This window comes from Amblyomma mixtum, chromosome 7 (genome assembly GCF_055824585.1).
Source record: "Amblyomma mixtum isolate Tamu chromosome 7, ASM5582458v1, whole genome shotgun sequence".
Classification (NCBI taxonomy): Eukaryota; Metazoa; Arthropoda; class Arachnida; order Ixodida; family Ixodidae; genus Amblyomma; species Amblyomma mixtum.
Genome location: NC_143018.1, coordinates 12,318,142 through 12,340,729, shown reverse-complemented (window position 1 = coordinate 12,340,729; position 22,588 = coordinate 12,318,142). Strand labels below are relative to the sequence as shown.

General features: G+C 45.0%; 1 protein-coding gene across 1 annotated transcript; it reads right to left on the bottom strand.

The window, feature by feature from the left end:
* Positions 1 to 630: 630 nt before the first annotated feature.
* Positions 631 to 22,054, bottom strand: LOC149335042 (uncharacterized). The gene is made up of 5 exons (XM_089553728.1): positions 21,807 to 22,054; positions 18,361 to 18,512; positions 9,266 to 9,363; positions 4,181 to 4,294; positions 631 to 850 (listed from the first exon to the last, which is right to left on the bottom strand). The coding sequence occupies exons 1-5, from the start codon at positions 21,906 to 21,908 to the stop codon at positions 717 to 719; spliced, it is 600 nt and encodes a 199-aa protein (XP_089409854.1). The 5' UTR covers positions 21,909 to 22,054; the 3' UTR covers positions 631 to 716.
* Positions 22,055 to 22,588: the final 534 nt, after the last annotated feature.

The window sequence follows — 22,588 nt, the reverse complement described above, 5'->3', positions numbered from 1 at the left end:
AAGGACGTTGGTAGCGCCATCTGTTTTTGGCATAGGAAAGCGCCTGGACACGAAGGCCGCCGAGATCAGCATTACAAGCTACGCAGGTTCCTCGAGGGCGCTACTGCCGCCCTTTGCAGCAGTCCGGTGCCGGCGCCTTCAGTTCGTCGATCTCGACGCAGACTATTACAGAGTTGCATCATTCGCGGCTGAATCAAGCAAGTATCGTTGTAAAACTTGCTACGAGACAAAAGTCACCATAATACGCAAGCTCTGTGCTCAGTTTTTCCGCGAATGAGCCAGCGGTTGAGGCGAGAAAATTTTTGAGGTCTTCACGATAAAGATGCACAATATTGTATAGAAGCACCATTATGCGCGTAAACTGCCGTGTAGAAGAGTTCAAAAACAAGAATATCAAAACTGTTGGGACAAATGTATGAATTTGAACAAAGAACAGCGACTGTGTGTGAAGAAGAATGCTGAAGGGTAACGCTCTCGCTCAATAATTTAAAGGCGTAGCTTAAGTGTCCCTCTAATTGTCAGCGCCCGATAGCTACCTGCATTCAATACCACCTTACGCCGGTATAAGACATAAAATTTGGAACCGGGTAAAGGCTCTGCTGTGTGGAAAGTCATTAACTCAACAAAAGTGAAGGTGACTATATTGTTTAATAAAGAAAATGAACACTGCTTGCCTTGAGCTTGAAGGTTTGTTTTTCTGGACAAAGGCTCAGTCATCAGCTAAAACACTGCGCGTTTTTAACTCGCTTAGATTCCCACGGATTACACGCAGCACCATAATGGGTTCTGCATGCCATTAGCTGAACAGGATCCGCAAGGGCTTCTTTAGATGCCAAGATGACGCAGTAACCTGTGAACAAAATTTGCAGTAATAATTAATTGCACGAAAACAGAGCAGTTTAGGAAGGGCTGCAATTTTTTATTTTACTTGTGACATGCCAGCGAAGCTCACGGTTCAGAATGTGGTATTTGGAAACAGAAATAAGGTGAACAGCAGCGCTGGAACGAACTAAAACAGCATTAAGAAGTGCAAAAACTGCTCACAGCGAATTGCCTAAATCCGCCGCGCAGCGGTAGAAAACTGAAAGCGTCAGTTTCAGCATACTTCGGGGTAAGCAAAGCTGGTGCTGTCTTCAGTGGCTTCTTAACAAAGGTGCAAGCTTCTGTGACGGGTTGATTGCGATCCTGCTGCTACTGAGAGGCAGGTATTGCCTTTCAAGCTTTTAAAATGGCATATACATTTACATTTTCTTATACAGAAACAATAGTCGAAGCTGGAAAATACTTGAATACCAACTGAACTGCTTTGCTTGGATCTTTTCAAGGCTTGGAAGGCTGGGATTCTGCGCTAAAATGCACTATTGCATATTTGAGCTTGAGTTTGTAAACAACCAGTGCCAGAGCAACTTTTGAAGGGACATATTTAAGTTTGTGTTTCAGAGAGCGATGTCCACTTAAGCAAATAAGAGCAGACATCATTAATCCAAGGAGAGGGCTGAGTCGGGCTGGTTGGTTCATGTTGAGTCTGTCTCTTCTTCTTCCGTCCCGTCCGTCAGCGCTGCTTCGTCGTACCATTCAACATAATTACTATGGATGTTTCAAGTGAATTTGCAAGTTACAATGAAATCTCAAAATGCGAAATTATCAACTTTGCGCCGTTGTGATGAGCATAACATATTAGAGAGGGTGATGAGCATAACATATTAGAGAGCGAAGATGCGTTATTTTTTTTTTTTTTGCTTTCGCGTAAACACAATCCACAGTTTCAACAATGGCAAGAGAGATACAAAAAGTCCTTTCGTTGCATAGCGCAGATCAAGCATTCAGCACATCCTGTACTGAGATGATCATGACAAACTGGTGTCACACCTGTGCCAACGAGAGCCGGACACCCCAGTAGAGCGGTGAAGTTGTCAGTACCGGGCGACAGTAAGGAGAAAACGCAGTGCTCTAGATCAGCATAAGCAGCAGGGTAATTGCGTTGGACTTGATAGACCAATGCTAGTGATCACCTCCCATCTGCAACATAGTGCAATACCGAGAGTCTAGGACATGAGCGGGCCAGAAAAAAAATGTTGACTTAACTAACCACTTACATCGAGCAGCATTAGACTTGTAGATATGCCACGACTTTCTGCTCATGCGCAAAACACTCGCTTCCTTTTTCCATCGCAACGTATGTGCCAAATTTTATGATCGCACAAATGAGCGACACTGAATATCTTACCAGGCATTGTGCAACATCTGCGGCATTAGATTGGGGAACAATAACCACATTTTGCTCCAGTACGGTTAGTCGTGCAGTGGCACGTGTTTTGCAGGCAATATGCTTTACAAGGTGCGGATCGGCTCCCTTCCCAAATAAAAGTTGTTAGTCAGCGCAGTTGTGTGTCCTTCTTGTTCTGGTCCTTTGTCTGTAAGCGCTGTTTGTTCTCAAGATGTTCCCCAACCAACTCGCCCAGCAACACACCTTGCTTTACTACGCCCTGAAGTGGGCGTAGTCAGGCTGATGGTGATGATGATAATGATGAGGTCATATGGAAATAAATTATCCAAAGGTGCACGGTCGAGCTATTTGCAGGACAGTGCGATGAACACGCTCCGCCATGTCTACGTGTCGACCCCTCAAAACAGGATGCGGGGTAGCAGTCGCGATTTAATAGGGAAAAAAAAGGTTTTTGCTTTACTTTTGCGCTAGATTCTAGAGACATTTAAAAACTTATTCAAAATGATGGATTATCATCAGTATAGAGCTGCCGCGGTAGCTCAGTGGTTACGGCGCTCGGCTGCTGACCCGAAAGACGCGGGTTCGATCCCGGCCGCGGCTGCTGAATTTCGATGGAGGCGAAATTCTGTAGGCCCGCGTACTGTGCGATGTCAGTGCACGTTAAAGAACCCCAGGTGGTCGAAATTTCTGTAGCCCTTCACTACGGCGTCCCTCATAGCTTGGGTCGCTTTGGGACGTCAAACCCCGACAAACCAAACCAACTAACCCTATAATGGATGACTGACAGTCGTGCGGACACGCTCTGCCGACAGGTCCTGTACACGCTGCTCATGAGAAGTAAATGCTTTCGCATTAAAACCGGTGCAACGACACACGAACTTTCGCTTGACTTAACTCGTAGATCTTGCACGAAAGTGATAGGCATATGAGTTATTATCTTTCGCTGTCTAGAAACGTACCAGCCACGCTAACAGACACCTTTAGCATATCGTGTACCGTGTTACCGTTACCTTTACCGGAGTACCGGGAGCCCGCCTACCGCCGGTGAGCACGCGCTGATTGGTCCCAATGCTGCAGGCGCGCGCGTAACTGCCGGGTACGTGGCGCCATCTGTCACCGTCAAGGCAATTTGCGCATGCGCATTGGCTGCGCGCGGGCTCCCGGTACTCCGGTACCGGTAACGACACGGTACACGGTATGCTAAAGGTGCCTAAGTCGCCGGTCTGCGGCGTTCCCGCGCTCCGGCCTCGGTCGAGATGACCTCCAAACTGTCAAGAAAGATAGTGTTTTACTTCTCGTGGATGTCGCGCACTTGTATCAAGAGAAGGAAGAATGTTTGTATTATTCACTTGTCTTTCAGCGGAACAATATTTCCCGGCTAGTTAGTTGCGGGATGCATTTTATCGTCTGAAATAAAGGCTAATTTTCACGGCTTGGTTTAACGAGCATCGTTTGTTACTTAGCGATTACGCAGTCTGATAAAAGTGAACAGGTGCATGAGCTTCACCACATGCAGCGTTGTCTTCCATGCAGAGCGCAGTGTTGCCTCGAAGGAAGATCTTTGTACGTTACGGCCATCGTTGCGTCTGTTTGCTGCCTGCGAGCGGAACATGCGTGTAACGTAGCCTGACTTGGACGGTTACAATCAACAAGCATCGATTAACTTCTATCTGTTGCGGGAATACATTTTCATATGCTGAAAAAAAGTTTTGAAAGGCACGCTATGAAAACTCATTCCAGCGCAAAAATGGCAGTAGTTTGACTTTACCGTAGCTCATTCGCGAAAGACGGGCTCATGTCGCTGAAAAAAACTCGTGGATTTTATTCCGGGGCTGCACAGAACGCTAGACGATCCCTATCCAAAAACAGTGCGAAGCACGCACATAAGGAAATCGACATTTCTTTCGGACATTTCTATCACTGGGATGGTGCTTACACAAGGCATGCACGTACCTTTAAAACCGGGGTGGCCTAAGTAATCCTTGGCCTTCCCGGTAGCTTTGGCTTCTGGGATCTTCACGACCATGCATTTCCCGTCGTCCGAAAAGAGGAGCTTGTAGGGATTACCTGCGCAGAATTTCATAAGGAAAAAAGAACATTCAAAAACAGAGTATTCAAGAATGCGATCATTTCTTTTACAGCTTCACGTTTTTGTGCTGCAGTATAAGGATGAATTTCTCAGAAAATATCATAAACACTGCCTTGTTGCTTAAAAATAAAAGAACCCCAGGTGGTCGAAATTTCCGGAGCCCTCCACTACGGCGTCTCTCATAGCCTTTTGTCGCTTTGGGACGTTAAACCCCATAAACTAAACTAACTAAATCATAAAACATGCGCACGGGCAGTCCCTGCTGAGAAACCTTGGCCGCAGAAGTGTTCATGTATTTTTTGTACTGTTCCGTAAGAGCTGTCTGGGTGCTCCAGACTTTCTACATTGGTTGTCTCCGGGGCTGTATTTGTGGGTAGAATCATATTCTTATATTTATCTTCTTGGTTACTGTTGTCAATCCTCACTTCTATGGGCTCTGAATAATAATAATATAGCTGGATTTTTTAAACTGATGTAGAAGTGAAGCACTACGGCTGAAATTGATAGGTATAGCACGCTCATTAGTTTCTTCACATTATGAGCAGCGAGCCCAGCACACCAGATGAAGGCGTTGAGATAGTGTCGCTGCGTGTGTTCTCACGTTCCCCGATATTCAGCTTACACTGGGTGTTGCTTTATCATCAACAATGTCCTGCCTCGAGACACTGCTTTCTCTGATAGCTCCCATGAAATGCATTCGGAACCGCCTTTTCTCTTTATCAGCGACGCTGGAGCCAGTTTTCGGTAAACCTCCCTGCCTGTCCTCTTCTACCTCCTGGAGGCGCTTCTGACTGCGTTAGTCGCGGCAGAAGGCTCATCATTCAGCTTAGTTTAATTCTAGCTGCGCTTGGACTTTCTTTCTGATTAGTGTCGACGATCGCTCCTGCTTTCGGAATTTTCCTAAAGAAATTCATACGCATTAATGGTCTTGTATCCCGCGGCACACCAGGGTGAATTAAAAGTGTTTCGCGCTAAGCTAAAAAAAAAACTTGTGATAAAGGCCGAATTAGCTCAAAAAAATTCAGAGGGCACTTTGATGATTTATTTCCGCAATTTAATATCCGCCTTTCCACGCAACTTTGGCTGCTACTGTGACTTGGATTGGCTAGTCATGACCTATGACTAACTAGTCATGATTGGTTAGTGGCTAACTAGTCATGATTGGTTAATGGCTAACTAGTCATGAACGGTTAGTAGCTAACTAGCCACGATTGGTGAATGACTAACAAGGCATGACTAATTCATGACTTGTAAGTCATGACTTGTAACTAGTAATGACTAGTTATGACTTGCACTTCAGATGTAACGGACGGACGGACCTTCCGCTTGTTGATTAGCGTTGACAGTTCTAGCAGCTTTATCCCATGTAAGGAGTTAGAGGCTTTCATGGTTTAGGGTTTCTTAATCAGGTTTTTCTTCTCCTGAGATGCTTGCCTGCAATCTCTCTCGCTACCGTACCTCCTGCTTCTACTGCACACTCCATATTTGTATTTGTGAGATTATCGTTCATATCCTTAACACTAAGGTCATCGCCGTTCGTTAAAGCGGCATATCTGTTCTAAACCGAGGCCCTTGGTTCATCTGCTTTCCCTCTTAGCCGCAGCTAGTTGATGGGTTTTTCCTTACTAGCTTCTTCCATTCCCCTTGCAAGTCTAGGCTGATTTGAATCCTCATCATCCTATGGTCATATCTCACCTTGCAAAACACTTCCACATCATGTAGTACATACGTTGTTAAGCTCAGCGCACAATATTAAGTTTATTTCATTTTTAGCTTGCCCTTCGGGCTCTTCCAAGTCAAATCAAATCGTCTTTATTTTCTCTCTCAAGGAGAAAAGGGGGTGACGGGTAAAAGCCGCATAACTGCGGCTTGACAAAGCCCAGCCCCCTCTATGTACATTTCGGCAGTAGTGCTCGTACAGATACAGGATTCAATTTCACACTTCATCTCACAGACCTAAAAATTTGCACCCTACAGAACAAAAACACTCCAAATGAAAGCACATGCAGTTTGAAATACATTCGAAACACGCATTCTAAAACACAACAGGTTTTAAACATAAAAATTTCAAACACACTCAGATTGAAACATGTTCAGTTTAATAATTTTAAGTTTTTTAAAAAAATTGTGGAAAACGTAACCTTCAGTGGTAGTAAAAATTAGAAGACATTTTAAAGGAAAACAAAGCACCAATAAGAAATAAAAGGCACCAAGAAAACACAAAACACAATCATACAAGAGAATCATGTGAAGTTGGCTGTAAGGAAATGTGCATGTAACGCTCGTAATGACAATTTTTCCGGGTAGGTATCGATGAGCGCGAGGCTATTTAGAAGAATAGCAGCATGATAAGAAATAGACTGGCGACCGTACTATGTACGACAGTGAGGCACCACCCATGCGTCATTATGACGTGTATTGTAACTGTAAGTCCACCTGCGGTTCTCTCGTTTGCGTAAGAAACTATTTATGATCCGTAGAAGATATAATTCAGCGAATTTTATTAACAAATTCTTCCTGACAATTCTAGAACCTGCGCCGTATTCCCTCACTTCCCGGCAGCTTGACTGCTTCTTGCGTACCTTGGTACTGAAGTCGCCCATCTGGACAGTATACCGCGTTTTTAGTCTGCTCTCAGCAAGTTCCACGTGTTCACAGAACATTTCCACTATCTTGTCATCACGACTAGATGTAGATAAGCCGGCCTGTACAGCCTACAATTGGTGCAGTCTTTGTAAAAAATATACAGTCCAAGGGGCCTGCATCTGAGACCTGCAGCGCAGCTCCTCTTGCATACTCAGGACCCTTAATCTCATGGCGCCGGAACTTGTGCCCTCAACCCTCCCAAAATTTGGACTGTCGAATACCTTAAAGAGACCGCTACATCGTAATCATCAGCGTGACTGCGCCCACTGCAGGGCAAAGGCCTCTCATGTGTCTCCAGTTTACCCTGTCCTTTGCCAGCTACGGCCACCGTATCCCCGCGAACTTCTTAATCTCATCCGCATACCCAACTTTCTGCCGGCCCCTGCTACGCTTGCCTTCTCTTGGAATCCACCAGCCCAACCCAATTTTTTCTGCTTGATTTCGATTAGGATGTCATTAACCCGGGTTTGTTCCCTCACCCACTCCACCCGCTTCCGATCTCTTAACGTGACACCTATCATTTTTCTTTCCATAGCTCGCTGCGTTGTCCTTAACTTAAGCTGAACCCTCTTTGTTAGCCTCCACGTTTCTGCCCCATAGGTGAGTACTGTAAGATACAGCCGTTGTTTACTTTTTTTCTCTTGAGGGATATTGGTAAACTGCCATTGACGATCTGAGAGACCCTGCCATATGCTCTCCACCCCATTCTTATCCTTCTAGTTATTTCCCTTGATCCGGAAACAGCGGTCCCTACCTGCCCTTAGTAGGCGTATTTCCTTGCAACTTCCAGAACCTCGCTACCAACTGTGAACTGCTGCTCGCTTGCGAGGCTTTTCAACATTACTTTGGTTTTCTGCGTATTAATTTTTGGACCCGCCGTTCTGCTTTAGTATAATAACAGACACCATCTCGTTGATGCAGTGGATTTCCGCTATATTACCAGCGATATCCTTAGTGACAACACAGATAAGAAGTCGCATGTCTCCATTTCGCTGGTTGGCGAAACCACGATAATATAACACGGGGATATATTCTACACTCTTTATACTTGGTCAGTAATCCTAACATCCTTAAGTCCAATGTCATGCCATTTAATAGTCTTCCTAAAACAATACTGTTCAGCTAGCCTCACTGGGTAACGTTCTTTCGTGAAACGTTGCCAGGTTCAGTTTCCAATGGCGGCCTGTCCGAAGCCGAGATTCTTCGCTCCCTCCGCTGTGTCAGTGGTCTGACCGCCGCCTTGGTCAGTTGCTCCGCAGCCGATTGGGACTGAGGCCGAGGGTTAATTGGTTTACGGTCTGCGTCACCCTTGAGTAGAGCACTGGAGCGGTGTGCTTCTCTGCACCTCATCGCGGTTTCCAGATTTTACAGCGCATGGTTGCGCGGAAGTGCAGCCTGCAAGCAAGATAGGAGTTAGCACATTGCCCAGAAACAATTGGCTGCTTTCTAATTTCAGTTTTTCTTGCGTGGTGCACACTGTTCGAGCTCTCTATACAAGGGTGACGCAGTATTCACTTATACAGGAGCTGGTTACCAAGTACTGTACCAGGATGGACAAATCCTGTTCTGAATAGAGGGTGTACAGTCGACCCTGTTCGCCGTGGTCAGGCCGTTGCCGACGCTTGGTTATTCAAATCCATGACCCTAGGGTCTTTTTTAATGCGGTGCAGAATTTCAGGGGGACCTGGATTGGAACCATGGTACAATTGTAAGCGAGACAGACGCTCTAGTTCTGCGCCATGGCTGTAGTGACGCATGTAGTGGCGACGTAGAGATGGCGCAGCGATGGCTTAAGGCATCCGTCTCACGTTCACCAAGACAGTGGCTTGAATTCGTGCCGCGCAGTTCTCCACCGCATTAAAGGAAAAGTTCGAGGTTCGATGTAAGTGCATAATCAAGCAAAGGGTTCGGTCTGATCCAGGCGACAAGAGCCCGTGAAAGCATCCCCTCACCGCAACAGGATTTGGTCAGCGTGGAGTATGATATTTAGCTACAACCTGTCAGATAAAAAACAGAAGCTATTTAGGGTCTCACAAAAACAAGCTAGATGTTGCTCGCCGGACTGACTTAAGGGCTATGGCATCCTCCGACTAAGCAGAAGTTCATGAGTTCGCCTCCGTAGCGGTGGCTTCAGTTCGTTGGAGGTGAAATATCTTTGCACGTAAAGTGCCTCAGCTGGTCAGTGCAAATTTGCAGCCTTGCACTATTTGTAGTATTCCACAGTTTTCCTTTCCCATGTAATGACCCAGTAATTGTTCTTGTTTTATATTTGACATTTTTCTTCTTCATAAATACGTACTTACCCCTTGTTTGCAGCCAGGAGATCTTCGGCTTTTTCACACTTGCTACATACGCCTCGTCGTTACTCGAGGAAAACGCTAGTTGAGCAGTGGTTTTCCGCCTATTAAAGAAAATTGTGCAGTTATTTGTAGCCACGACTTTTGAACTTTCAGCATAGACACACCTCAGTTCTTAAAGAAAAATACCGAAGCACGCGTGATCACATATATCCAAGAAAGCGCCTTGATGACCGGCTTTTTCAGTGCGAAATCAGAGTCTAGCAAAATTGTCTACAAGGAGCAGCGATGGCGTAGAGGTAGAGCATCCGCCTCGCGTGCAAGAGGACCGGGGTTCGAATCCCGGTGCCACGCAATTCTCCACCGGATATAAAAAAAAAAACTCCGCGTGTCGATGGAATTGCATAACCAGGCTTGCAGTGCGGCCTGATTTCGGTGACCAGAGCCGACAACGCACTTCCTCACCAGAACAGGATTTGGCCACCCTGGTGTAGTACTTGGCCACAACCTTCTATGAACAAACCAATTAACCCTCGGCCCTCAGTCCCCAGCGGCTGCGGAGCAACTGACCAAGGCGGCGGTCAGATCTGTGACGCAGCGGAGGGTGCTAAGAATCTCTGGCTCCGGACAGGCCGCCATTGGAAACTGAACCTGGCAACGTTTAACGCAAGAACCTTATCAAGTGAGGCTAGCTTAGCAGTGCTGCTGGAGGAATTAGCCAGTATTAAATGGGATGTCATAGGGCTTAGTGAGGCTAGGAGGACCGATGAGGCGTATACAGTACTAAAGGGCGGGCATGTACTGTGCTATCGTGGATTAGCAGATAGGCGAGAACTAGGTGTGGGATTTCTCATAAATCAGGATATAGCTGGCAACATCGAGGAGTTTTACAGTATTAACGAGAGAGTGGCAGCTATCGTAGTTAGGCCTAATAAGAGGTACAAGCTGAAGGTGGTGCAGGCCTACGCGCCTACATCAAGCCATGATGACCAGATAGTTGAAAGCTTCTATGAGGATGTGGAATCGGCAATGACCAAAGTAAAATCACAGTACACTGTACTGATGGGCGACTTTAATGCAAAGGTAGGTAAAAAGCAGGCTGGAGACAAGGCGGTAGGTGACTATGGCATAGGTTCTAGGAACAGTAGGGGAGAGTTATTAGTAGAGTTCGCGGATAGAAATAATTTACGGATTATGAATACCTTCTTCCGCAAACGAGCAAACAGGAAGTGGACGTGGAAGAGCTCCAATGGTGAGACTAAAAATGAAATAGACTTCATACTGTGTGCACACCCTGGCATCGTAGAGGATGTGGATGTCCTCGGTAAGGTCCGTTGCAGCGACCACAGAATGGTAAGGTCTCGTATTAGCTTAGATTTGAAGAGGGAACGGAGGAAACTGGTGAATCGAAAGGCTACTAACGAGTTAGCATTAAGAGGGAAGGTAGAGGAATTCAGAATGTCGCTGCAAAACAGATTTTCCGCTTTAACTGAAGAAGACGACCGTAGTGTTGAAACAATGAATGATAATCTTACAGCTATCGTTACAGAGTGCGCCGCAGAAGTAGGTGGTAGGATGGTTCGACAGGATACCAACAAGCTATCTCAGGAGACTAAAGATCTGATTAAGAAACGTCAAAGCATGAGGACGTCTAACTCCACAGACAGGATAGAACTAGCAGAGCTATCTAAGTTAATAAATAAGCGCAAGGTAGCCGACATAAGAAAGTTTAACATGGAGAAAATCGAGCATGCTCTAAGGAATGGAGGTAGCCTAAAATCAGTGAGGAGAAAACTGGGCATAGGTAAAAACCAGATGTATGCGCTAAAAGACAAACAGGGCAATGTCATCAGCAATATGGATAAGATAGTTGAATTAGCCGAAGAGTTCTACACAAATCTATACAGTAGCGAACGTAATCATCAAGTTACTGAGGGAGGCAGTCGAGCACAGCAATGGGACATCCCGCCAGTAACGAAGGAGGAAGTAAAGAAAGCCTTAGGAGCAATGCAAAGAGGGAAAGCAGCTGGTGGGGATCAGGTAACAGCAGATTTGCTGAAGGACGGAGGAGAGATTGTGCTACAAAAACTAGCCACCCTGTATACGCAATGCCTTGTGACCTCGAGAGTACCAGAAGCTTGGAAGAACGCTAACATTATCTTAATTCATAAGAAAGGAGACGTCAAGGACTTGAAGAATTACAGACCGATCAGCTTATTGTCCGTTGCCTACAAGGTATTTACTAAGGTAATCGCTAATAGAATCAGGACAACCTTGGACTTTAGTCAACCAAATGATCAGGCAGGCTTTCGTAAAGGATACTCGACAATAGACCACATTCACACTATCAGTCAGGTGATAGAGAAATGCGCAGAATATAACCAACCCCTATATATAGCATTCATTGATTACGAGAAAGCATTCGACTCAGTGGAAACCTCAGCTGTCATGCAGGCATTGCGGAATCAGGGTGTGGAAGAGTGCTATGTGAAAATATTCGAAGATATTTATAACGATTGCACAGCTACTATAGTTCTCCATAAAGTCAGCAATAAAATTCCAATACGGAAAGGTGCGAATTCATACTGGTGTGGCACCACAGGGACAGGGACTGTGCATGTAACCATAGGTTTCGTCTATTTATTTTTTGTGCTTTTAATAAACTTTGTCAGTTGTTAGAGAGCACTTGTGTTGTTGTCACTCTGTCTCTGTCCCTGTCCCTGTGGTGCCACACCAGTATGAATTCGTACCAACTCGCCCAATTTTCAACCCTTTTGTACGGAAAGGTGTCAGGCAGGGAGACACGATCTCGCCAATGCTCTTCACTGCCTGCTTACAGGAGGTATTCCGGGGACTGGAATGGGAAGAGTTGGGGATAAGAGTTAATGGAGAATACCTGAGTAATTTGCGATTCGCTGATGACATTGCCTTGCTAAGCCACTCAGGACAAGAACTGCAAAGCATGATCAATCAGCTAGACAGGCAGAGTAGAACGGTGGGGCTAAGAATTAACATGCAGAAAACCAAAGTAATGTTCAATAGCCTTGCAAGGGAACAGCAGTTAGCAATTGGTAGCGAGGTGCTAGAAGTAGTAAGAGAATATGTCTACTTAGGGCAGGTAGTGACCGCAGATCCGGATCATGAGAGGGAAATAACTAGAAGAATAAGAATGGGGTGGAGCGCGTATGGCAGGTTCTCTCAGGTCATGAATGGTAGCTTACTAATATCCATGAAGAGAAAAGTATATAACAGCTGTATCCTACCGGTACTCACCTATGGGGCAGAAACGTGGAGGCTAACAAAGAGGGTTCAGCTTAAGTTAAGAACAACGCAGCGAGCTATGGAAAGGAAAATGATAGGTGTAACGTTAAGAGATCGGAAGAGGGCGGAGTGGGTGAGGGAACAAACGCGGGTTAATGACATCCTAGGTGAAATGAAGAGGAAGAAGTGGGCTTGGGCAGGGCACGTAATGCGAAGGCAGGATAACCGCTGGTCCTTAAGGGTAACGGAGTGGATTCCAAGAGAAAGCAAACGTAGCAGGGGACGGCAGAAAGTTAGGTGGGCGGATGAGATTAAGAAGTTTGCGGGGATACAGTGGCGGCAACTAGCAAAGGACAGGGTTAGGTGGAGAGACATGGGAGAGGCCTTTGCCCTGCAGTGGGTGTAGTCAGGCTGAAGATGATGTTTGTTCATCTCGGGAGCATAAAGAAGAGAAAAAGAAATCGCATCAGTATCCACTACTGGGAGTAGAGCCCGCGGCGGAGCGAACAGATCAGCTTTATTGTTGTTGTTGTTGTTTTCCTCTAGATAATCAGCTTTAAAGAGCGCGGCGCGATACCACTAGGCTCTCGCCGCTTTTTGTTTTCTTCACTGCAGCCAACACGTCTCGTGTTGAAATGCACCACACTCTCGCGCTGTGCATTGCAGGGGGTCGTCTTCATCACCTTCCATCTGCTCCGTCCCGCGGCACTGCCCCCTCATCGTCCTCATCTACGCAGCGCAAATCCGTGTCTCGCTCCGATTCAAAATACCAGTAAACATTCTCAATAGTTTTCTGTTAGAAGTTCTGTGCAGAAGGCATTCTTTAAGCAGATTAATTTCGGGGGGTGCTATTTTGATAACACACTATCATCTGCTAGTCTGCAGTCGAGAGAGCACAGGAAGATTGGTTTGTTGATAACACAGAACAAAGCCCTGTGCCCTGAACTTGTGCCCTCAACCCTCCCAAAATTTGGACTGTCGAATACCTTAAAGAGACCGCTACTTTATAATCATCAGCGTGACTGCGCCCACTGCAGGGCAAAGGCCTCTCTCATGTGTCTCCAGTTTACCCTGTCCTTTGCCAGCTACGGCCACCGTATCCCAGCAAACTTCTTAATCTCATCTACCCGCCTAACTTTCTGCCGCCCCCTGCTACGCTTGCCTTCTTTTGGAATCCACTCCGTTAGCCTTAAGGACCAGCGGTTATGTTGCTTTCACATTACAGGCCCTGCCCAAGCCCACTTCTTCCTCTTGATTTCGACTATGATGTCATTAGCCCGCGTTTGTTCCCTCACCCACTCTGCCCGCTTCCGGTCTCTTAACGATACACCTATCATTTTCCTTTCCATAGCTCGATGCGTTGTCCTTAACATAAGCTGAACTCTCTTTGTAAGCCTCCACGTTTCTTCCCCATAGGTGAGTACCGCTAAGATACAGCCACCAGACACAGGAAGGGATAAGAACTGGACAGACAACAGAGTTATGCGGAAATGATATGCATCGAACGTGTATTTGAAAGGTTGTCGGTCCAGGCATGGTGAGTTTCGACCGTGGGCACCGTAGGTACAAATTGGGTTGACATAGAAAAACTGGGATAAAACAATTGAGCGGCACTGCAGAGAGATATGCGGGAAATTAATATGAAAAGGAAAGAGAGGTAACTACACTAAAGTGGAAAGGACGGAAGTGCATGGGAACTTGAAAATTTTTGTGTCATGGCAGAATAGCCTAAAAAAGAAAGGGGAAGGAAAGGGAAAGAAAAAAAGCGAAAGAAAGGGAGGATGATGGAGTGCGGACACCAAGCGTCCCTGAGAAATGACTGCCGGAGGTGCTGAGCGTAATATAAAAGTAAATAAAGATAAAATGTAATATTAACAAAATAAGTGATAGAGGGCAAGAAATAATTAAGAGGCAATATGCAGAAATGCCGGGAGGGCTGCTTTAGCCTGTTTTTATCTTGTGGTGTTATTTCTACTCTCACCAGATGCAAGAACTGTCTAAAGGATTATGTCGGTGCGCAATATATTTGAGATACCACCTCTTTGGGTGATGCTTATCCTTTGCTGCTTGGGCCGCCGCGGTGGCTCAGTGGTTATGGTGCTCGGCTGCTGACCCGAAAGACGCGGGTTCGATCCCGGCCGCGGCGGTTGAATTTCTTTGGAGGAGAAATTCTAGAGGCCCGTGTACTGTGCGATGTCAGTGCACGTTAAAGCACCCCAGATGGTCGAAATTTCCGGAGCCCTCCACTACGGCGTCTCTCATAGCCTTAGTCGCTTTGGGACGTTAAACCCCATAAACCAAACCAAACCAAAGTTTTGCTGCTTGGAGGGTTCTAACTTTGTGGTTTAAAAATTGCTCTGTATTTTCTCTCTTGCAGATTTAAAATCTTATTGGATAATGGATAGTTTCAGTTCATTGAAGTTATGTCCACGTTAATTAAAATGTTTCGAAACTGCCCTTGGCACGTGTTTTATTGTGTCAGCGTGGTAGCCATTAAGTCTAGCGCTAATTGATTGCACTATTTCGACGATATATTGCTTCCGTGAGGAGGAGCACTTAAATAAGTGACATTAGACGACGCGCCGTTAAAAGTAGTCTTTATAAGAATGAAGTCGCCTTACGCGCTTTAACAGTAGTGTCGCTTTGGAAATGCTTGCATTTCTTTCATCTAGGTAGAGAGCATGAGTTTATTGCCGGCGAGGGTTTCTTAGCGAGCATAGTGTGTGGTAGAATATTTCACAGGTTTGGGTTTCGCCTGCATGCCACCCTTAGTCCATATGGAAATATTTTCTTGACGTGCCCTTTGCCAGTTAAAATAGAGAAGAAACTCCAGATTTTCAGCTAAACCACGGAGTCATGTTTCGGTTACTTTTGACATGAGTTGCGCACAGGAGACAAACTTCGTCTTATTTTTATTGAAATGCATTTCCTCATTGAGCCACGCGACATTATCAGCCTTTCAGAGTCATCTCAGTAAGTGGTGAGTGGCTGAAGATGAGGCCCAAAAGCTCATTTTCTCTTACCACTGGTATGCCGGCACGAACGTGGCTTTTGCGTAGCGGTTTAGTGCAAGGTCCATTTGTCTCTTCCTCAACTACTTGTCTGCTTGATGGTAATAGGTAGAGCGGTTTGTCAGTTGACCGGAAGGCTGCCAAAAGCGTTAGTTTCGCAACTTCTTCCCTACCATCGGATGTGAAGTTTTTTTCCCTTTCATTTTAAATAGCTGATTAAGGACTATTGGCTGCGAATAGCAACGACGTACCAAACCTGAATGAGCTATTTCTCATGCAGAAAAAAATAGTACGCGCAATAGCCAAGGTCTCGTACACTGACCACACTGTTAACTTATTTATGAAATATAACATGCACAATGTGTGTACAGCTCCTCTACACCCACACTTTTCTATATAAATACAGCCTGAGCACTGAGGGAAATATTGCTACTCTAAAAAATGTAGCCGATCTAGAGCAGGATGTTTGCTCGTACCACAGTAAAAATCGGAATTTTAGAATATAACTCGATCCCGGACCAACTATGACTCAAACAGGTTAAAACTTACACTGCCAAGGCTGCTTAACGCCGTCCGACGCGACGGTACTGGCACGCAGTCTCAAACACTCCCACTTAACATTTATTGCCCAATAATAGTAGATCCCCTGCAAAATTTTGTACACTGTCATCTGCGCAGAGTGTAACAAGTGTTATATGTGAACTTTTGTGCATATTTAAAGTTCCATACTTTTCTATTGCATTTCTTAATCTTATTTTTGAATTTCCTATTTTTTTTTCAAGGCATCAAGTTCTCATGGAATGTGTTTTATTATGTTTACGTCCCATGGTTCGCGACTTGTGTATTATTTCCGCTTTGATTTCATTTTGCGCTTTACTTGCAATGGTGTGGCTGTGCGCCGCTCCTCTACACTGTTGCTATATCGAGGGTGTTTCAGGGCTGACAAGTGATTTGTTTGCGGCTTTTACCTCAGCCTCCTCATTTCTCGAACATGAAATGAAAACAATGAAGAAAGAAAGAAAGAAAGAAAGAAAGAAGGAAAGAGAGAAAGAAAGGAAGAAAGAAAGAAAGAAGGAAAGAAAGAGAGGAAGAAAGAAAGAAAGGAAGGAAGGAAGAAAGAGAGAAAGAAAGAGAGAAAGAAAGGAAGGAAGGAAGGAAGGAAGAAAGAAAGAAAAAGAAAGAAAGAAAGAAAGAAAGGAAGAAAGAAAGAAAGAAAGGAAGGAAGGAAGGAAGGAAGGAAGGAAGGAAGGAAGGAAGGAAGGAAGGAAGGAAGGTAGAAAGGTAGAAAGGAAGGTAGAAAGGAAGGAAGGAAGGAAGGAAGGAAGGAAGGAAGGAAGGAAGGAAGGAAGTAAGGAAGGAAGGAAGAAAGGAAGAAAGAAAGAAAGAAAGAAACAAAGGAAGGAAGGAAGGAAGGAAGGAAGGTAGAAAGGAAGGAAGGAAGGAAGGTAGAAAGGAAAGAAGGAAGGAAGGAAGGAAGGAAGGAAGGAAGAAAGGAAGAAAGAAAGAAAGAAAGAAAGAAAGGAAGAAAGGAAGGAAGGAAGGAAGGAAGGAAGGTAGAAAGGTAGAAAGGAAGGTAGAAAGGAAGGAAGGAAGGAAGGAAGGAAGGAAGGAAGGAAGGAAGGAAGGAAGGAAGGAAGGAAGGAAGGAAGGAAGGAAGGAAGGAAGGAAGGAAGGAAGGAGAATTTCCCAGCCTTGTATTTTACAGATTTATTTTATAAAGACTTTGTTCAGAAGACAAAATAAAAAAAATGATGGTGGATTTGCATAGTTGGGATTTGCGTAGTTCGGTTTTCCCTTCGGTTCCGGTGTTCGCATCCAGTGCTCACGGATGACAGTTGATCCTATAGCGATAATGGGTCAATGTCCATATATGCCGAATTGGTCATTCTTTCCTTTACATTCATAGATAATTGGGAGTATTCCTACCACTCCTGGCGCAGTGGTGCAGCGGTCAGGCGATGAGCCCCTTCTATGGCACGTGCTGCCATTGGTGGGACTTGGGTTGCTGGGGTTGGATTGCGATCGACGCTGCTCTCCCCAAGCAACCTCTCACGATTAAATGAGCTGCCGCCTGACACGGTGGGCAGGTAGCTATGTACTTATACGCACACCTGGGCAGGTTGCCCCCCCCCCCCCCTTCCCCCACCGTTGGGCAGGTGAGGAGCCTGCCACGAAACTGGCTTCAGACAAACAAACACACAACAGCTAAATGCGATAAATGGCCACCATAATTACTACCACACTAAAAATCTCCGACTCATTCTACTACACCCTAGATGCAGGTGATTTTCCTGTCCTTGACGATTGCGGAAACAAGAAGAGTGGTTGTAACCGGCAGGCTAGGCACTTCGATGCAGGATGACGCTATGGAGATCACGTAAGCGCTGTGTGTAACGGCAAAAGTGTCGCTTGCTACAATGACATTCTCGGTCTCAAGAAAGATCCTATGTCGTTTTCTTCGCACGGACGGTCACTTTTAAGCATCTATTCCTATGCATTCATGAATATTCGCTGTTATCGTATAACGATATTTGTGCCAGTTAATGTAACGCTAAAGAACACATAACTAGCAGAACATAAACATTGAATAAAATCCGTTTTATTATAAATTAAGTGACGAGTTCTTTTTCATCGGCTCTGTGTTAAACAGATGCATATAATTGACGTCACCTTGTACATTGACGTAACTCCCTGTGGTCAGTAGTACGCACAAGATAAATGCAAGATAAGTGCTGCCGTGCGTCATCTTATGATGAAAATATGAAAGCTGCATTCTTGATAAATGCTTTCGTAGCAGTGACAGCATGAGTGCTGATTCTTTGTACTCACTTTTCTTTGCCATCGTAGAACTCGATATGTAGTTTATTCTTGTTATTTTCATACTCTTCACGGAATAATGACAGACACCGCTCGTCTGTTCGATTGAGTTCAAGGTAAACGTTCTCAAAATCTAATCCGTGTTTTACGCCAGCAGGAAATGCCTGAATTTAAGAAAGGAAATTCTGCGTTACCCACATATGTGCAGAAATGCAGCGACAGAGGCATTTTTTTTTACACTTTCTTTCTTTGCGAGCACACGCATCATGCATGTGAGCCCTTACTCAAACGAGGCAGCCCACTCTTCCGTCTCACTAACATTTTCCATTCGCGTCACAGACGCACTGGACAAGCGACGTCACTATGTAAAAGGGTGGCGCTAGTGAACACTCTTGGGGTTATAGGTTACAAGAAAACATAAATACCCCAGATAGTAGAAACTTTGGACAGCCTCCGCCTATCTCAGGTGGTATAAACCACCATACGTGCGATTCGGAGGTTCTTGGCTTGGATAGCACCGGTGGTATGCGTTTTTTTTTTTGTCTTCTACTTTCTGATCAGTAATATTTGAGCCATAAAGTCATTACACTACAAACTTCCCATTGATCAACCCCACAAGATAAAAAAAAGGTAGAAATATTCGGGTATGATTTGTTGGTCTTGATGACTTATGGCTTCATGTGCCTGTCATAACGAACCTCTCATTTCATTATCCTTGTCTGCTTAGACGCACTGGCGGTCGTTTTTACTTTTTATGCGGATGCTTGTTTCTTAAGCGACGCGGTTAAAAACAAACTATGACTGTTGTATATACTAAGCCTGAGATGCAGTACATAGATGGAAGGAAAATTTTGCTGTCACTGATAGCTCTACCTCTTGGAACGCACTTTAATGTCGACGTTGTGTGAAGTATTCACAGAAAAAGTAAGCGAGCTGTTGACGAAAGACGTTTACTAGCTTGAGGATGAACCCTGTGAATAGATAGTTCCAATCTGATATGTGGGTTTAAAGCGACCATACGCGAGTGACATTGTAGAGCGACCGTACAGGGTCGGTCAAAAGTTCCCAGGCAACAGGGTCTGCTTTTGAGCAGTGTGGCCAGGCAGTTACGACTCCCCCGAAGCTCAAAATATTCGCAGAGGGTATAATAAGCATCGTTCTAACCTCTGAGGACCTTGATAGCTTTATCCGCACCTTAAGTGTCAGGATATACTGCTGAAAAGCAGTCCCTGCGGCCTGGGAACTTTTGACGGACCCTGTACATGAACGAAGCCAACAGCCATCGAAAGCAAGGAGAAAAAGGAAATGTTTCTGCCATTTTGTGTAACTGATTGCGTTGAGCAATGGGAAATTAATAGAGTAATCATTTTCTGGATGAAGTATAATTGATTAGAAAGCAGAAGAAAAGCAACCACATGCTGCCGGTGGGATCTGAACCCACGAGCTCCGAATTTCGCGTACAGTGCTCTACCAACTGAGATACGGCGGCGGCGGTCCAATTTCCTGCTTTAAGGGGTACTTATATTGAAGGCAAGGTAATCTGCGCCAACGTCGTCTATAGCGGTGGATGTAATACGTCCTGTATTCGTGCGAGTGTCACGAAGAACAAAATTGAACGGTGGAGGCGGAAGCTGTGTGAGGACCCTCTTATGCTGCCTATGCCAACAAGACTGCCATTAACGAGGCCCTCGTCAGCTATTAAGCAGACAAGGGTTGGGACTTGAGGGGCTCATTAAGTCATGTTAATGAAGCAAGCCAGCAGTCATCGAAACCAAGGAAAACAAAGGCGATCCTTCTACAACCAGTGACTGCGGCAGTTCAGAGTATCTTACGAGATACCATTAACGGTTACATTTGGATTTGCAGGACTGAATGATTTTGTGCTGTAAATGTAACGACAACCTGCACTGCGAGCTTCTTTCTCGCACACTGCGTGCTCATGTGCTATTATGCTGCACAGAGCAGTGAACACTCATTTAGTCACACAGTGTGCTCCGTAAAAAATTTGCGAAAAATTCGTGCGTCGACGTCGAATTTTCCGCGATGAGCGTGGAGGCTATGCTACATTGCTCTTTAGTTCAAAAGGGAAACAACCGGTCTTCCTCGGCATTGACGTCGCGAGTTTGAATTGAATGGTGGGAAAGACTTTTAATTCAATTTTTCTCAGCCATAAATAGGCTTTTTGCCGCCGGTCGAATGTAAACATCGCGATAAAAAGCTCCAGACTCGATTTCTTATTCATATCACTAGTTGGAGTTCTCCTGAATATAATTATAAAAATTTGATATAATTTACAAGCTTCTTCTCACAAGTAATTATCGCTAAATAAGTACTAATTGAAGTACCTTTAAGTTTTAGAAAGATCAAAATGAAGGCTTATGCTTTGAACCGTTCATGTATGGATTATATCGAGTGGGAAAATGAAATTTCATCATGAATTGCTGTTTGCTTTGCGTTTTCATTTCTTAAACCACATGAGCATCAAATAATGTACTAAACAACTAATAATAATTGAAATTTAGGCATGCTAGATGTTCGAGAAAACTTTGAATATAGTTGTAGAAATATCGGGCAGTTAATTAGTGGAATATTCTGAATCGGAACGGTTGTATCTCGAGCTTGCGGAAGAGCATCAGAAGCAGGAACAAAACGAACCAGCTCACCGACCTCTCTATCTACATGAATTTAGTTCAGCTCTTGCAGGGTTAGACTTGCTTGCTAAAGCAGGATTAGTATGATGCTAGGCGGTCTTTTGGTCTAAGGAAGGTTTCATGATACACCTTGAATTGGTCGAAGTAGTGAAGATACACTAATTAACGTTCCCCGCCTCGATGACTCAGTGGTTATGGCGCTCGGCTGCTGGCCCTAAAGACGCGGGTTCGATCCCGGACGCGGCGGTCGAATTTCAATAGAGGCGAAATTCTAGAGGCCCGTGTACTGTGCGATGTCAATGCACGTTGAAGAACCCCAGGTGGTCGAAATTTCCACAGTTCTTCACTACGGCGTCCTTCATAGCCTGAGTCGCATTGGGGCGTTAAACCCCATAAACCAAACCAAATCAAACCAAATAAATTAACATTCTTATACATGGTTTGGCCAAATGTTTTTTGTTATGGCAACACTACGATTTAGCCGCAGAGCACTTCCTGTTTGAAGAGGGTGTGTTTTTCGAGCAAGCGATTACCCAACAGAAAAAGAGATCACTTGCACCAGTGCCTTATGAAACACTACGCGGAATGCTTAGCATGCCGCGCTGCCTTATAAAAACCAGCGAGACAGGCGTCGTCTGAACCGGCGCAAACATTTTAAAACGTCACGGAAGTGCTTTGGGACTAGTACCACCACTAGTACCACCATTGTTTGTAAACGGCAAAACCGTGCATAACACGAAAGAGATACTGCAGATACTGCTGTTCCCACGAAAGTTTAAATGGCATGAGAATGAAATTTTCCCGCACCTTCTTGAAGTCCAACTGGCCAGAAGGTTCTGCCACCACCGCAGTAAGTTGTTCCTTGTTGAGTGAAACAAAAAATACCAGAGAGAAAGCCACTACCTTCATGGTGCTTCCATCAGTACTGGACCTGCATGCTGTGCATAGACGCGCCAGTTATGATTATATATCCACATCTGAAATGTAGACGTTGTCAAGGAGTCACAGCGAACGTTTAAACATTTTCCAGTTTTGTGCTAAGTACATGCGCACTAACATAAGTACGATCTCGCATTTGGGATATGGATAATGTTTTCGATGGCATATGTAGGGATATGCTAATTTCTTGGTCAGGTCAAATGTGTCCCAAACACAAGCGAGGTGATGGATTACATTGCTTGAGGGTGTTTTTTACAGCAAACAATCGGTGCCTGAACTACCGAAAAGGCGGATGTGCCTGCTGAGGGGAAACCGAAACAACATAGAATAAATGGAAGGCACGTAGGTAGGGAAAAATTCGCCGGCCGTGTGGCGAGCAGGAGACTTTTGAACTGGAAATAAAAGAATAAAAGCCCATCAAAGAAATTAAAAATCAAGGCGCTGGAGAAAAAGTGACATATGGAGAACATTCAGTAAAAGCTGTATAAACTATATGTATTTGAAAGGTCAGTCGCTCTGGCCACCTGGCACCGAGAGAATTTCAACAACGATAATAGCGTTGCCTCTTAAGGGCGGAGAGGAAGTAAGACTTCCACAGACATGAACATCAGTAGCCTCGAAGCTGCTTGACGCGCACCGGTAAAGTTTAT

Excerpts from the sequence above, each read along its gene's own strand:
- LOC149335042 (XM_089553728.1), bottom strand. The coding sequence starts at position 21,908 with ATGAAGGTAGTGGCTTTCTCTCTGGTATTTTTTGTTTCACTCAACAAG. Across the intron at positions 18,513-21,806 it reads GCCAGTTGGACTTCAAGAAG|GCATTTCCTGCTGGCGTAAA; the intron begins GTGCGGGAAAAT and ends TCTTAAATTCAG. Across the intron at positions 9,364-18,360 it reads TTCTACGATGGCAAAGAAAA|GCGGAAAACCACTGCTCAAC; the intron begins GTGAGTACAAAG and ends TTTCTTTAATAG.